We start from the raw sequence: 16,015 nt of genomic DNA on the forward strand, positions 1-16,015 counted from the left end.
AGTGTATGCCTACCATGTGTAAGATAAACCATGAAATGGACTCCCTGCTCATCAAAAACTGTTCATTTTTGCTCGTTGCCCTTGTGACAATCGGATCAGAGTTCTGAAGAGTACTCAGAGTTCAATTGTAGTCTTGATGTGGGTTGAGCTCATTCTAAATATCAAACCCTGCAAAATGATCTTCTTATACAGACACACGTTGGCATAGTGTGATGAGCTGGCACGACCGAAAGGTGATGGCAGTGCTTAGCAAGCAAACACACAACAGACCATGTTTGCATGCCAGGCCTGTTATTACGAATATAGAGTTTGCATGTTTCCTTTGTGCCAGCGTGGGTTTTCTCTTCAAGCAACGCGGCTCATTCAAGCAGTACAAAGACTTTCCTGTTGGGTTAATTAGTGACTCCAGTGCGGCCGTGGGTGTGAAGGTATTGAATGATTGCCTCTTTGTGTTAGCGATGTGATGAAAAGGTGTACAGAATGTACTTTGCCCTTTACATAATGTCAGCTGACAAAGACTCCAACCTCCGCAACCCTTCAAAAAAGTGAGTATAGAGGGTGGATGGATGGGTGCAATGATGGATGGATTTACTTTTTTGACTGTATTTGGCACAAATTTAAGCAATTTTGTTGAATATCCTCAGAAGTTAACTTGCACTTGGAACTTCTGCAATGAGGCATTAACAGTGTCTCATCATGATATTGGTATAAATCAACCTATTGTTTGCAGCAGCAGTCTGTGTTACTTCACTTCATCGGAGCCGTGGCTAACTATGGTGTTGACGTGATCTTGACGGTTCTGTTGATACTGACTAATGGCAGAGTTTTAGTGACTGACGCCTTCAGACGAGCCTTCTTTTCTTGGAATATAAAATAGTCTGCTCGGTCTATACCCTACTGCGTTACTCAACTTTAAACTTGGCCTTTCTTTCAATGTACATTGCATTTACTCCACCTACTTTAAGATTAACTGGGGCCATTGTCGGAAAGAACACAAATTGGCAGGCCCTTTATTTCAAAGCCCACCGAGGACAAAATGCCAAGGGAGGACTTCACCCACGCTGCCAGGGCCTTCCTCTGCCTTGCTGTTGTAATTCACTATCCTGCACAGTGATTAATTTGCTGAAAAATCTATAGTAAAGGCTTTGTTGTTTTCCCTCATCACCTGCACAATCGCTTTTTGTTTCTGCCTCTTCAGGAGCGTTCTACCCACAGTCTCCAGTTTTTACATTTGGCCATATTTCAAAGTTGCAGTGCAATTTTATTATTTTAGTTCTTTGTGTTATTCTTCGAATCCTTGCAAAAAATATGTACCCCTGTCAGACCCCAATGGGTTCAGATCAGAAAAATGTTTTGAATATGATCCTAATTTCATTTTATTCTCATCTTTATGGAGATGAGAAGCAAAAGTCTAAAAAAAAGGTCTAAATGATTGATAGTTTTAGTTCAGTTTATCCTGTATCCGGTATTTCCTAATCATGTCACAGATCTTTTTATTATGTAGTAATATTGTCAGTCCTGTCCACTAAACACCAATTTCAATAATGTATGTTTTGATATGTAACAATAACCCGAAATGTAACTGTGACCCAAATTGTTACACGTACAATGTAATAAAATCCAAAATGTAATAACTAGTCGATTTTGTAAGTTGTGAGTTGTGAGCCTGAATGTAATTAAGAAAACAGATATAAAACTCAAAATGTCATAACTGGCCTATATTGTAAAAAGATTTAACAAGAAAATGAATGCGATCTGTTTAATGCTTATGCATTATTTTGTACCAATGATTGGACAAATAAATTCCAGATTATAGAGAATTGAAGACTATAAATGACTTGAGCAACAGCGATCATACATAAATGCCATAAACATTATATTGATATACACACAAATAGTCCAAACTTTCCTCAATCTGTCAGTGTTATTCGAATTGAAGTAGGAAAAGTTCAATGCCCTATAATGCAATACTGAAAAGTTATTAAGTTCATGGCTCAAACTTTATGTTACATTATCGACCAGTTATTACATTTTGGGTTTTATTACATTATATTTTCTAACGATATGGGTTGTTGTTACATTTTGAGTCGCCGGTACAAATCGGGCTCTAACAACGCTGATGCAACATTAAATCACAAATAAAACCTATTAATTCTTTGTCGCATTATCTTTTCTGCACATGTGATGATTTGAAGTCTTGAGTATATTTTAAGGTCACAGTCTCATAGCTACCTACTGTGGAACCCTCGCAGTTCTTGCGTGCTAACCAAAGTTGCATTCCTATCATATTGATCCTCAAATTCACCATTTAATTATTAGAAATTGAAATTTTCTCAAGTGAGTGCCCGCCCACTTCAGGTGATGAACATACCTTCCACTACACACTGCAACTTCTTGTACAACATGTTTTTTTTTTGTGAGCTACTGAAGGATTTAAAAATATGCAAAACAGTTACATAACATTTTTAAATTATTAACTTCTTTATGTGGCATAGACACAGAGTTGGAGATATAAATGTCTTATGTAAGGTCTTATATTATTAAAGAGGACAAGTTTCAGTGGTGTATGTGCTGAGGTTCAAGTGTGGGCTCATAATTGCTTAAGAGATCTATGCTATTTTTAGTTGTAGCACCGTACAACCTCGACATCATGTATTTTCTTTTTTTTTTTTGGGGGGGGGGGGGGGGGGTTCTTCTGGCATCTCAGTGCATTGGCCTGACGCTGAGCAGGATTTTCCCAAAGCACACGCCCCAACGACTTCCGAAAGCTTTGCAGATAAAATCACGAGGATATTCTGTTGATAAGAATAAAGGACCAATGTGGAGTCTAAGTCAACAATCAGGAGAACCACTTCAATCCACCAGACTGAAATAAATAAAAAACTATGACATAAACTCTTGTTATATGGCCTGGGTGATAAACCAAAAATTTTACAGACACCGAAATTTCCGAAAATCTACCAACGTCATTTTGCCCATTTCGGTATATTCGGTGTTTAAAACCCTGGCTTGTGCCGTTCAACACCCCGGGGTGTGGGGTGTCGCCTAATAACCACAACAATCACGGACTACAAGCTCCGGTGGAGCTGCACAACTACTGACAACGGTAGCAGGAGGAGCGGGGGCCAAAGAACTATAGAACCAGAGTTATATAGTGGTTTAATAGCAGGAGTCCACTTCTAAAATTCTATGTAGTCCGTCTTCTTCTGTGTTTTATGGTGTGCTTGGTGTGTCACAGCACTCCTAAAGGCCTGGCATGTGTACTACATGCCCTGAAGTTTACAAAGGATGCAACTTGTTAACAATTATATTTTCAATACTTTGTATTTCCAGGAAATGCATTCCTACTATTCCATTTATTTTATACTTTTAAATGTATTCAGTCGTTCTCATTTCAAGTAATATGTGCTTATCAGCTCCTCAGTAAATCTTTACAACTAAAAGTACTTAATTTGTATTTTCTTCATTTATTTTCAGACAGTGCAGTTTTACAGGCCTTTAAAGTTGCAAGAAATAGGTCCAGGAGAGTCATACAATCAATATAACTGCTACATCTAGTGGCCAAACATTGTTTTGCGCAGGTGGCGCCGTGGCGTCGCTATCCTCCATTTATCGTTTTCGAGGTGAACTGCTCAATATATTGTGATATTGATTTGAGGCCATATCGCCCAGTCCAACTTGGTGGGGCACGATGATCTCTGAGGACTACTTGAGGCGACCTTGGAAGTAAACTCCATTTCTTCATCTGTTGCTCCCTGCTGTATCTCACTTCTTTTCTCTGATCTGTACATTTCTCAAGTGCATTCAAAGAGCTCCATTATAAGAATGATCCTTTCAGCAGAAGATGAAACATTTTGCAACATTCCCGGTCTTCAGGTCAGGTGACACTGCTCCGCGAGAGTTTGCAAAGAATCATTTGTTTTCCTGTGGCTTTTCATGCAATCTATGGTGCTCACCCTAATGTTCAGTTTTCTCTGAACATATGGTGCGTCGAGTCAGGTTCAAGGTGTTTCCATGCTTTGTTGTGTGAATAAGCATTTCAGCTTTGCTTTTAGAAAGCCCAGGACTGCAATACGTCTGTCATATCTGGTTTACTTCTGCTCGATTGAAATGTTCTCTGTGCTCTGAAGAGCTCTTCTTTGACACACTCTCTTATTTCCTAACACAAAGAAACAGTTCAATACAATCAACAATTGTTCGACATGCTGCCCGAACTGTGTCTTATGAATCGTGCAGAGGCGCAAAGAAAACTGTCTGCAGATCTTCTGAACCAGCCAAAGTGCTCAGCAGACAATGGAATTGAGGTTCGTGAATCTATGAAGAAATGTGGCCTTTAAAAAAATCTCGATGAAAATTATATTTTGAGTGACTTTTCAGAGGTGGAAAACATGAATCTAAAAATACAGGAAAAATCATTGATCTCACATTTTATCAAGACTGTTTTTAACTTCTGGTTTTAAGAAATGATAAAGTCATGATGTAATTAAGTCTGATGCAGCAAAACAAGGTTCACTTTGAATAAAACATAGTATTTCTTAAGACAACACTCCCTGACTGAATGTTAGCTCTTGTCCATCTGGTGAGAGAGGGAGAGAGGGAGAGAGGGAGAGAGAGAGAGAGAGAGAGAGAGAGAGAGAGAGAGAGAGAGAGAGAGAGAGAGAGAGAGAGAGAGAGAGTACACTCTGTGAGGACATGAAGAACCTTCACTGCAGCTTCAGCCTGAGCGCATGCTCACTCAACATGATGCTGCCTCTTCACAAATCAAGCCTGAAATATTCCCTTGTGTTGACCTGCTCAGTTCCTTTACCTGCGTCACTGAAGTCTAAGACAAGATGCTGATTGATTGCTTTCAGCAGGGGAGCAGGTGATGAAAATATCTACAGTCCAGAGAAGAAAAAAAGAAGTGGAAGGATACAAACAAAGAGACAGAGGCCAGTCTTTAAAAATGTGGGTTTTTTTTCTTTTTCTAAATTACCTCAGTTGACCTAAAGATGGTTATAAAAGCCATCTCTGTGGCTTATTTGTTCTCTATTAAAGCTACAGCAATGCCGTGGATGTATAACTAACAGGCTGTGAACTCATTGGCGGCCTTGTCATTATTGCTTACAAGTGTTTTCTCTAATTGATCCACTTTAAGAACCATCATATTCAATTCCATTTTTTTTTAAGCTCTCTGAATAGTCAGGAAATGTTACATCATAGACAACCGATGTTTCCAGATGTAGATCAACACCTCTCTGGATGTCGTCTGTGACGTGTCACTGATTGATTGAGGTTATTAGGCGTCTACTCAGAACTGAGAGAACTGCCCACTTGGCTTGTGCTCACAAATCAATTGAAACACTGTTACACAATAATGTGTACAATAACAAAAACGTTCAATAGAAGAACAGAGCAAGAAAATTAAAGGCTTAATTAGTGTGCATATTGTAAAGCTTGCAAAAGCAAATGACAGCAAAATTTAAAAAAAAGAAAAAAAAAGACGATAAAATATAAAGTACAAGTCAACTGAGACTTTATGAAGAGCAGAATGATTTTAAATGAAAGTCAATTGAAGGGAGATGGTAAACCTTGAGAACCTTAAGACAGCCCTGGATTTGAGAAAAGAAGATGTTGAACCATGTCATACTGAAAGTTATAAGATTAAAATAAATAAATAAAGCTTTGGAAAACCGTTTGGTTTTTCAATTCTGGATTGCAGTTATTATTTAGGCAACGGTGAACATAGATTTTTCTTGCACTCAATGAAAGTAAAGATATGTTATATGATCATTATATGATCCCAGTTAATCGTGTGAATCCTAAAGTAAAGTGGAAGGTTTCATTTATCTATTTTTTTGTTAATCAGACTTAAAATGTGCCTGAAAATGTACAACTTTCCCTGCGTCGCAAAAATCAAGCGGAGGAAATACAGCCAACAATGTATCAAAAGTCTCATTTATCCATAAAAGTAACTGTGTGACGTAACAAAGTTGTTTTATTTTGAAATTCCGAGAAGAATATTGTACGTTTGAACTTTGTTCCAAGGCAATGTTTTGTCCGTTTTTGGTCACTTGTCTGAAATCACACCAGTGATTAACTTTGGCTATGGAGATTTTACATGTGTGTTGATGATAAAAAAAATTTCAGCAAACAATCCTCACGCAGTTTCTAAAGTTTCCATTTGGTTTTCTGTTAAGACAATGCGAAATGAGACTTGGAATGAGTTTGATTTTAGCTTGCCATTATTCTTTTTTTTTTCTTCTGTTTGTTGTGTTTAGTTGTTAATATCTTTAAAAAGAGGTATTTTTAAAGTATGATGAGATTTTCTTTGTCAAACAGGGTCCGTTGGATGTAAACAATCGCAGAAAAAGTCAATTTTTTATTTTGCCAAGAGACAAAAACGTGTCATTCCTTCATCAATGTGTTGCAGCCGCAGCTTTCGGAAGATCTGTCACCTTTCATCCAGGTTTGTCAATCTCACATTAAGCAAATGGCCACATTTAGTCCATCTGGTAAAAGTTATGGATATTTTCCAATGAAGCAGTACCAACATCAGCCACAGGGACAGTGTTGAGATGAGAAAGGAATGAGAAATGCTGGACGGTCTCGAAGTGCAGCTGTGTGAAGTCTTGCTGTGTTTTACGGCGTCGCAGACCACCGTCCCCCGCAAGACTGTCGCTGAATGGATCTCTATCTCAATGTGAACAGTAGTACTACCGCTGCACTCATGGTTATCATCGACCTCCTCTTTTTTAGCGCAAAGAGAACTACACTCTTCTCTAGTATGAGCAATTAGAGCAGCACCCTCTTGTGGATTTAATACCAATTGCTCATTTCAACGCACCGAACCCCAACGCACTCATTCCGTGCATCTCAGTAGAGTACAAATGATCCTAAAAAGCAGACTCCTCTCAAGGTATCTTGATTCTTGTGGTCCTCCATTGTTTTAACAATTAGAGCATGGGCTAACATCACAGGCCAATCACTGACAGAGCCGACCTGTGTCACTATTATCCAAATGCAAGATGTGTGACCAAAGAAATATTTTGTGAACTGATGAGAAGCCTTATGCTTTGGGCGTCATTAGTATTTCGAATCTAATAAAAGAAAGACGGGTTCTGTACCTATCTGCAAGCAGCAATACTGTTTGGAAAACTCCGCCAGTGGTACATTTTGCACTTTTTGCTGCCCATTTATGCAAGTAAAAAAAAAACCTTATCGTAGGCACATTGACAGGGCCGCTCTTCATTAGCCTGAAGGGTCTAGATATGAAGCAGTTCAACTCTGTGTCTGAAGTGGACAGGTGGCTCGCGGAAGCAGACAGAAGGAGCTCGGCGTGAACACGCGCACAAAAACAAATGCCGTTATGTTCTTTTTCTCACTGTTCGATCTTAACGAGTACATTTCTGCAGATCTCACAGTATTTTCTCAGTCCCCGACACTCACGTTTATCATCAAGGTCATCCATACTCTCCAAAAAAGTAATTATCATAGATTATCTGCTTATTTGGTCTTAGCCGATGCTATCATGGCTAATTTTGTAAAAACTTCAGCATTCTACAAACTATAGCCAAGACAAAGAGTCCTTATTTTCATTTTTTATTTTTGGATGTTGGGTGAGTCCAAATTAACAAGAGTGTAATCCACTGGTCTACTGAAATGTGGGAGAGCCACAAAGCATCACGGGAACATGGAGGATGTTTACATGCAGGTAGCCTTTAGTCAATAATCCACAGAGGTGGTGTATCTGCGGTTGGGATCATTTGAATTTATTTCATCAAAACACATTTTTTGTATAAGGTAAAATGTAGATTCAATGCAGAATAATTGGAAATATCAATTTTGTACAAAACCATAATTGTTAAATTGACAGCAGTCACAGGTCATAAATCCAGATGTACTGATTGTTTTACATTGATAGTTTTGAAGTAGTACAAATCCGACAATGCTCTTACAGCCTTATCTTCTAAAGGTTTGTGCATATAACAAGTGCACAGTTGATAATGGACTGACACACGTGCAAGATTACCAACTAACCTTCCTCAGCTGGCTCCCCATGATTTTTATTCTCAGACTTTATTATCAGTGTGTTGAACTGGTTTTTTTTTAGGTCCTTTAACCTTTTCCTGTTCTCTTCTCCCTATTCCCAACATTTACTGTTTTGCTTGTGAGGGTTCAGTGCTCCATTCAATCACTTCATGGTAAACACTAGCAAAAGAAAAGAAACACAACCATACCGTGTCTCGCAGATTTTTCTTATGTGAATAGCTGTGGCAAATGAGCAATTTCTGAGGTCGTGACATAATTCTTATTAATATAGTTTTGAAATAAATGCTCCAAATAGTGGTTGATTTAACTGAATACCATAAGATGAAAATGGGAAAATAAAGGAATTAAAATTAAATAAATAAATAAATACATATCCTAACCAACTGGACTCGAGCTCTCACTATACTGGTGTGACAGTAAACACAGCACATGGTGTAATGTCAAACACTTATGATCATATCAATCTGTGTTCAATCCCATATGTGCATGTAAATGCTAAGTTTGCCTTTTCATTTATGCTTGGTTCCTTTTTCTCGTTTATAACATTTATTCTCAGCACAAGTACTGCAGATCTTCAAGCGCAGGGAAGTCATAGCAACAAGAAAGATGGTGCAGAGAATAACGAGGCTCACCATGCCGCAGAAAAATCCCATTTAAGACACGTGAATATTATTCAGGTAACACAAAAGTTATTTTCATAATCGAAGGGCTTTTTTTTATGTTTGGAAGTGTGACTGTTTGCATTGTGCTGTAAAACTGTGTTCAAACTCACATCAACGCTCAACAGCTGGCATTGAAGTTGTACGTTCCTCAAGACATGGGAGCATGGAGGAGAGAGAAAATCCTCTAACCCTGCTGTGCGGATGCACTGCGTAGGCTGGAAGGGTCTTTTACTCAGGCTTCCAATAATATTGGTTAATTGCTAGATTTCTCTAGCCTCTCTCAACTTGCATCAGGAGTAGGCGTGGAAGAGTTTACAGCAGGGGTATATTGCTGCTGACAGAATACAGTGTTCTCTCTCTGACTCTCCCCCTCTCTCTCTCTTAATTGTCATTCCCTGCTCACAGGCACATTTCTCTGGCAGATTCCCTTGAGAGAGGTTTCCCCAGAATCTACGTAAAAGGATTCCTTCCCACGCCATGGTCTTAGGAACATCTCATTTTCATCCACCCGCGCCTTGCTCATGCACACACGCACTCCCTCTCACCCTGGCATTGTGTCCTCGTGTCTCCCTGTTCTCTCTCTCTCGTTTTCATTTTCTCTTTTCTCTCTCTCGACTTTTTAACACCCCTCACCCCCCCCCCCCCCCCTAACTTATAGATCTTTCGTGGGAGGCAGCATCTCCCTCACACTGCAGGCGTGGGCTCTTACTCTGACAAATGACATGCTGGGCCCACCAGCTTTGCGTGGGGGGAGAAAAGCTTTAAGTTAAGAAGGAAGAATGGATTTCATTGGATAGTGAAACTCAGGGGCTGTATCTTGGCAAGCAGCATTTGATCGGGCTCGTGGAAGAAGTGAGAGATTCACTGAGAGCTGTGATGCCGTTGTAAATCAAAAATATGCATTGTTTCAGGAAATAATGGTCACAAAACAAACTCAAGTACAAACTTTCAAGACGCCAACGAGGACAACTACAGATTAATGATCAATCATTGATCGAGGATCATCATTTATCTAGTCATCGTGCATTTCAGGGTTTCAGCTTGTGTTGATCTGTTTTGATATATCGCTTACTCGTGTTCCTCGGCTAACTGCTGCGCCAGAGAGATAGCTGTGGGATCTCGATCCAAGGCCAGAACTGTGACATCGGGAACCGTGCTCAGTATTGCTTTGGTATGACCACCACCTCCAAATGTCATGTCCAGGACCACCTACATGCGAGAAGGCAAGAAAAAAACAACAACACATTCATCTCACAATAGGACTCCATATATGTGATTCATCATCACTATCTTATCATCACTATGCTAGTTTATTGTTAAAGTACGTCACTCACAGACATGTGCTATGCTACACCTACGTTCAAGTTTTCTTTTTCTTGTTCCAGCCCAATAATTGTTCATATTATAATAGAAATAATCTTGCTAGAAGGTATATTTAAAGCTTAAAATACACATATTGCACTCATCCAGGAGGTTGCCTATGTACCGTACTTGAACGCCAAATGTGACGGTTCTGATTCGAGTAGCAAAACTTTGCATTTTTCCCACAAGTTTCACAAATAAACATCTGGTTTATGTCAGAGATAACGCGTTAATATTTTTGCTTGAATGAAGGTATGATGCTACTGTGGGAGGCATGGTGGGTCGTGGTTAACGATCTCGCCTCACAGCAAGAATACCATCAAACGTGAGTGTGTGTGTGTGTGACTGTCTTATCTCTGTTTGTCCTGTGATGTACTGGCGATCTGTCCATTGTTAATGCTGCAATCACCTGGTATTGCCTCCAGCACCTCACAACCCTGAGTTAGATTAATTGGTATACGAGATGGCCGGATCATGATATTTTTTTCTGTCTTTTTTGTTTTTACTGGTTCTGACAAATTAAAAATTGCTATGTTAGTAAGAATAAAACATGATGACTGAAACACAATAAACACAAGACACTTGAGGCATTTGTCTAACCATTCTTTAAATCACTTATAGTACTCAGAGGCTCTCCTGAATGTCTTTTAAACCCACAATGTTTCTGAGGGCCAACATATTTCTTCTTCATTTTGGTAACAAAAATTACAAAAGCTTAGTTCAAGCTTTGATTCAAACAAAGTGCAAACACTGCCATTCAAACTCAGTTCCCACAAAACAAGTGGACCACTTCTAAAATGAACTTGGGCTGACACAAATACAAGGTAAACACAGCACAGATAAACAACAACTACAGTAAATAAACCAAACATGAATGTGACAAGTACCATATTAAAAAAAATGCTGCAGCATATCTTTGTTCATTCACGTTTAACTTGCGTCAGGTACTTTTGTCACTATGTTTTGGATCAAGGTTAACAATCCAACCTGGCTTTCAGAAGGCAAAGAAAAAATAAGAAAAACAAGAATCTAACATGACTAAAAGGCTACATTTCCATCTGATTAGGTCAGAACCAAACCTCGTGCACCTAAAATGTGAAGGCAGGAAGGAAAAATACTATTAATAATGTTCAATTCGCCAAATAATTTCACCAATAAATTTTTTTCATAAGTTTACATAGAATATATAAAAAGACAAACCTTTTTAATAAAACTTTTTTTTTTGACTGTCTGAAGTTAAATCTCCTGTTTTAGGTCAGTTAGGAGTCCAAAAATTTGCTACATGCCAAAATAATCTGAGAATTTCTCAAAGAAATGTTTATTACTTTCCTTGAAGTCAAACATTTACATACATTTCCTTTGTATTTGGTAGAATTTCTTTTAAACTGTATGACTTGGTGCAAACGTTTTGGGTATCCTTTCACAAGCTTCTCACAATAGTTTATTGGAATTCTGGCCCAGTCCTCCTGACAGAACTGGTGTAACCAAGTAAAATTTGAAGTCCGCCTCGCTTGGGCATGCCTTTTTTAGACCTGCCCACAAATTTTCTGCGGGATTGAGATCAGTGCTTTGTGACGTTCACTCAAAAATATCATCTTTGTTGTCCTCAAGCTACTTTTGAACGATTTTGGCAGTATGCCTATGGTCCTTGTCCATTTGGAAGATCCATTTGTGCCCAAGCTTTAACTTCCTACCTGAAGTCTTGAGATGTTACTTCAATATTTCCACACTGTTGTTTCCTCATTGTAGCATCTATTTTATGAATTGCACCAATTCTTCCTGCAGCAAAGTAGCCCCGCAACATGATGCCAAAATGCCCATGCATCACAGTTGAAAAGGTGTTCTCAAGCTTACAAGCTCCCCCCTTGTTCCTCCAAGTGTAACGATGGTCATCATGGCCAAACAGGCTTTGAGCGATAAAAAGGTTTTTTGTGTCTTTTAATGCAGTGTATGTCAACCTCTGATCTCAACTGTACCTATTGGACTCAGGGCAAAAGTCAAAGGCTAAAACAAAAGACCAACAAACAATACAATGTACTAAATGCTCCCCTCCTTGCTTCTTACACGCTGATGGTGAGAATTGCAGATGTGATGGGGGGAAAAAAATGTAGGGGGAAAAAAATGGAAAAATAAGAGGAGAGGGGAAAAAAAACAGGGCGCAAAAACAGCTGGTGTAAATTAGGAGCAAGAAGCTGTGCACTGATATTGAAACAACAAATCTAAAAGCACAAGAACATTAACATCACTCACTTTATATCTATTGTAAATTAATTCCAATACTCAACATTTGTGCTAATAGTATGCTAATCTGTAAAAAAAACACACAAAAAAAACAACAACAAAAAAATAAAAAATTCTGCAAGAATGATGGCGGAACTGTGCATAGCTAAACGGTGTTGAGTTTAGTCTCTAATCTACCGGATTCTGCTCGACATCTTCGCCTTACTGTTTGAGTTTCTCAACCCATGACTTTTTTGAACTTCAACTCAGATCCGTGAGTTTTGTATGAGCGGCAAGTTAAATCTACCCTATCTAATGAAGCTCTAAATGACTGAACACTGAACATGTGGCAATGAAACTAGTTTTAGCGACGTCGCCCTCATTTGAATTACCTGACTTTTCGGCAGAATTTGATTTGACTGGTTCGTACTGTTACAACAGCTCCTCAAAATAAATAAAGCCATATAGCTTTAGTCAACAAATTTGGAACCAACAAATCTGAACCAATATTGAAAAAGTGGTAATACAAATGAATGTACTTTACCCCCCACACACAACTATCATAACAATGACCTAAGCAGAGAAAATATTTTCTATGGGAATCATTTTATCCCTTCCAACCAAATCCATTAAAAGGGGTTATTAAGCAATATTAAATGGACACATCTGGCCAAAGATCAGAAGTTAACAGGAACCCTTGATAGTCTCCCCCCCCCCCCCCCCCCCCCCCCTTCCAATCACTTCTGTTCACGTCTGACTAAGGCGCTGGCTTTAATGTGTACAAAACCTTGTGGGGGTTTTTTTTTTTCTTCCCCATATTGCAAAGTGCTGCTACAGTCAGACGATTCAATTCAATTCAACTTTGTTTATATAGCACCAGATAAAACAGTCATTTCTAGGTGATTTTTACAGAGAGAAACCCAACAGATCCAGACAGTGAATATGTCATCCAGTTCATAAGAACACCATCAGACAGATCACCTTGGTTGGGCTCGCTTTGACAACTGTGAGAGTTGTGGATTTATGGTTCCAAAAGTTGGCTCATTCACTCTTGGCAGAGGTGTTAGTCATATTAAGTACAGCAGGGAACCACCACTATATAATAAGGTGTTGTAGAATTTGAAAACCCCTTTCAGTGTTATCCGCCAGCTCTCTTCAATCCTTTATGGTAGAAACCAGAGTCCTTCAGGCTTTGCTTCATGCTTTCACCGTTACCAAAAATCCCCAAACTAAAGTTCTCGAGTTCTTGAAGAAAATACTGCCAGCTTACCAGAACACCTCAAGAAACACAAAAAAACCAAAAAAAAAACCATCGTAATATACATGCAAATTTGACCTGACAATGACTATAACATCTCTGTCTGTGTTAAACATGTGATTGGTTGGTGGCCTGTGTCGGCTGCGCTCTTCCCGATTGACTGGGATCCGCTCTAGCTAGCTCTGACCCTAACTTGGATTGATTGGTGTTTTTTTTACGAGTCTTGTAGATGTTAAAAGCCATCCACAGGCTGATTACAACTTGTAAATTCATCCATCCATCCACCTTCTGTACTGTTTCATCTAATTCAGGATGGTGGAGGGCTGTGAGACCATGAGGATCATAAGTCAAATTGCTAAAATACAGATGGAATTTACAAAGGAGAATTTGTTTTTTTTCAATGTTTCGATTTTTAATGCAAAAACCAAGTGATTTTTGCACTGAACCAACTGTGTCACAAAGATTTAAGGATTGCCACTTAAGAAAAAAGGTTAATTAATAAATGTTCCCTTTCATGCACAAGAAAGCAATCTCTTCAACCCATTTTTATCATATCATTTTCCATTGATGATTCAAATCAATAAAAGTGAGGGAGTGGGGTAAATGTGCCTGGGAACCATTCTGCAGCATCTTTTGCTGTGAGTGCTGGTAGCTGTGAACTCAGCTGTATCCATGTGGAATAACACTTGCAAAGCAGAAAACATCCCCTGTCCAGTCCAGACTTTATTCCTTATACATTTCTTGACTGTTACTGTAACAACAACAAATCCCAACCGGTTCAATCACAGCCTGAACAGTCTGAGATTGTTTGAAAATTTTTCGGGATTATGCTTCACTTTTTTTTTTCCTCCCCCCCCCCCCTCTACATTTCTGCTCCATGATTGATTATAATGCCAGCAAATGTTAGGAAGCAGATGTAAAATGACACAAAAGGAAATGCCAGCTATTCCCCACAAAAACATTAAACATGTCGATCGATAGTGACGTTGAAGGTGGGGTGTGTGCGTGCATGTGTGAGGGAAGAAGTGATCAATGGCGGTTCCCTCTCCTTTCCAGCGCACAGCAGCAGATGGGGAGGGGGTGTGGGCTAGTGGGATGAGTCACACGCATAATGAACTTGCCTGTTGTGCTATTCAATACAAAAAAAAAAAAAAGGAAAAAAAAAAGAAAAGAAAAGGAAAACAGAAACACAAACAGCAAAGTAGGCTGGCTTTTATCAAAACAGTCGACACAGGCAACCAGGAGACAAACTGGTCCTCTACTGGAGTGCGCAGCACTTGTCATAACAATCTTTTGTCACATCTTGAGGAAGCTGTGTCCAAAAGAACAAAGGTAAAGCTCATTTATTCCACTGGTGCAAAGAGCAGGCAGACAGCTGATGCCCAATAATGATACAGCGGTGGACAATAGGAAATATAAAGACTGTGTGTTTATTCTCATTTGTATCAGTGATTCACTGATCAAAGACACTGTCTTTATGAGGGTCAATATATGACTCACCACCTTCACTCCCTCTCACACACACACACACACACACACACACACACACACACACACACACACACCACAAACGAACGAAATAAACTAAAAACTAAAAAATCAAAAAATCAAATACATGCTCAGAAATTCTAAGAGTTGATGTTTACAAGGTCATTTCTGAGGTAAATTGAAACTGCCATTCCTGCATCTTGAGGGGGGGAAAAAGGTTTCTCCACATTGTAAAAAAAATGGTTTAGAAAGCCCGCAGCTTCTGTCACCAGATGGACTGAACAACTTCTTGAAAAGACTCTGTGATAATGGGTTTGGTATTTGCAATGATGATTGACACCAAACTTGGGAATGAGTCATTCACATTGATATTTCATACCGAGGGCTGTCGGCGAGGCTCTCACCTAGACCGTGGCTTCACCGACAAGGCAGCAGACTGGAATTAGACCACAACACAACGTGGGTGATCACGAGTCCTTAAAAGCAGAAAAGTGATACTTAAAATAAAAGAAACTGCTCTGCCCAGAGCACTCTTGTCAAGATTGTGCAATATCTGCCTTTCCCAGCAGAGGGTACAGGAGAGTTAGGAGTAGTCCAAGTGGTGCAGTCCAATGGTGAAGCTGCAAGGTGCTATAATGCAGGACCCTTCAGCAGTCATCCCACAGCATTCTTAATAAGAGCGTTTTCTTCCCAAAAGGAGAAGAGAAACACATTACAGACTGTCAGTTAGACATGTTAAATCAAAAACATCTCGAGAGAGATTTTATAGTCATAATATGCTTTGGAGGAAGTTTTTTCAAAAAAAAAAAAAAAAGGACAACTTTTACATTCATGAGATTTTGCAAACAAAATGTAGCCCATGTGACAGTATAAAATATCCTGGCCGTATGGAAAAAAGGGGCCTCATCTCAAGCTTTCTTATGGCTGAATTCATTAGGAAAAGGGGAACAGGAACCTGAGAGAAGCCTGAGTACTCACCTAAATCCTACTTGTG

General features: G+C 39.2%; 1 protein-coding gene across 1 annotated transcript in view; it reads right to left on the minus strand.

Moving 5' to 3' along the window:
- mettl15 (methyltransferase 15, mitochondrial 12S rRNA N4-cytidine) overlaps window positions 1–16,015 on the minus strand; it is a 49,577-nt gene that overhangs the window by 12,252 nt on the left and 21,310 nt on the right. Inside the window, exon 2 of the mRNA XM_080501205.1 lies at window positions 9,766–9,902. Coding sequence (XP_080357331.1) covers window positions 9,766–9,902 — 137 coding nt within the window. The remainder of the gene's footprint in view (window positions 1–9,765; window positions 9,903–16,015) is intronic.

This window comes from Blennius ocellaris (assembly GCF_963422515.1).
Source record: "Blennius ocellaris genome assembly, chromosome: 1".
Lineage (NCBI taxonomy): Eukaryota > Metazoa > Chordata > Actinopteri > Blenniiformes > Blenniidae > Blennius > Blennius ocellaris.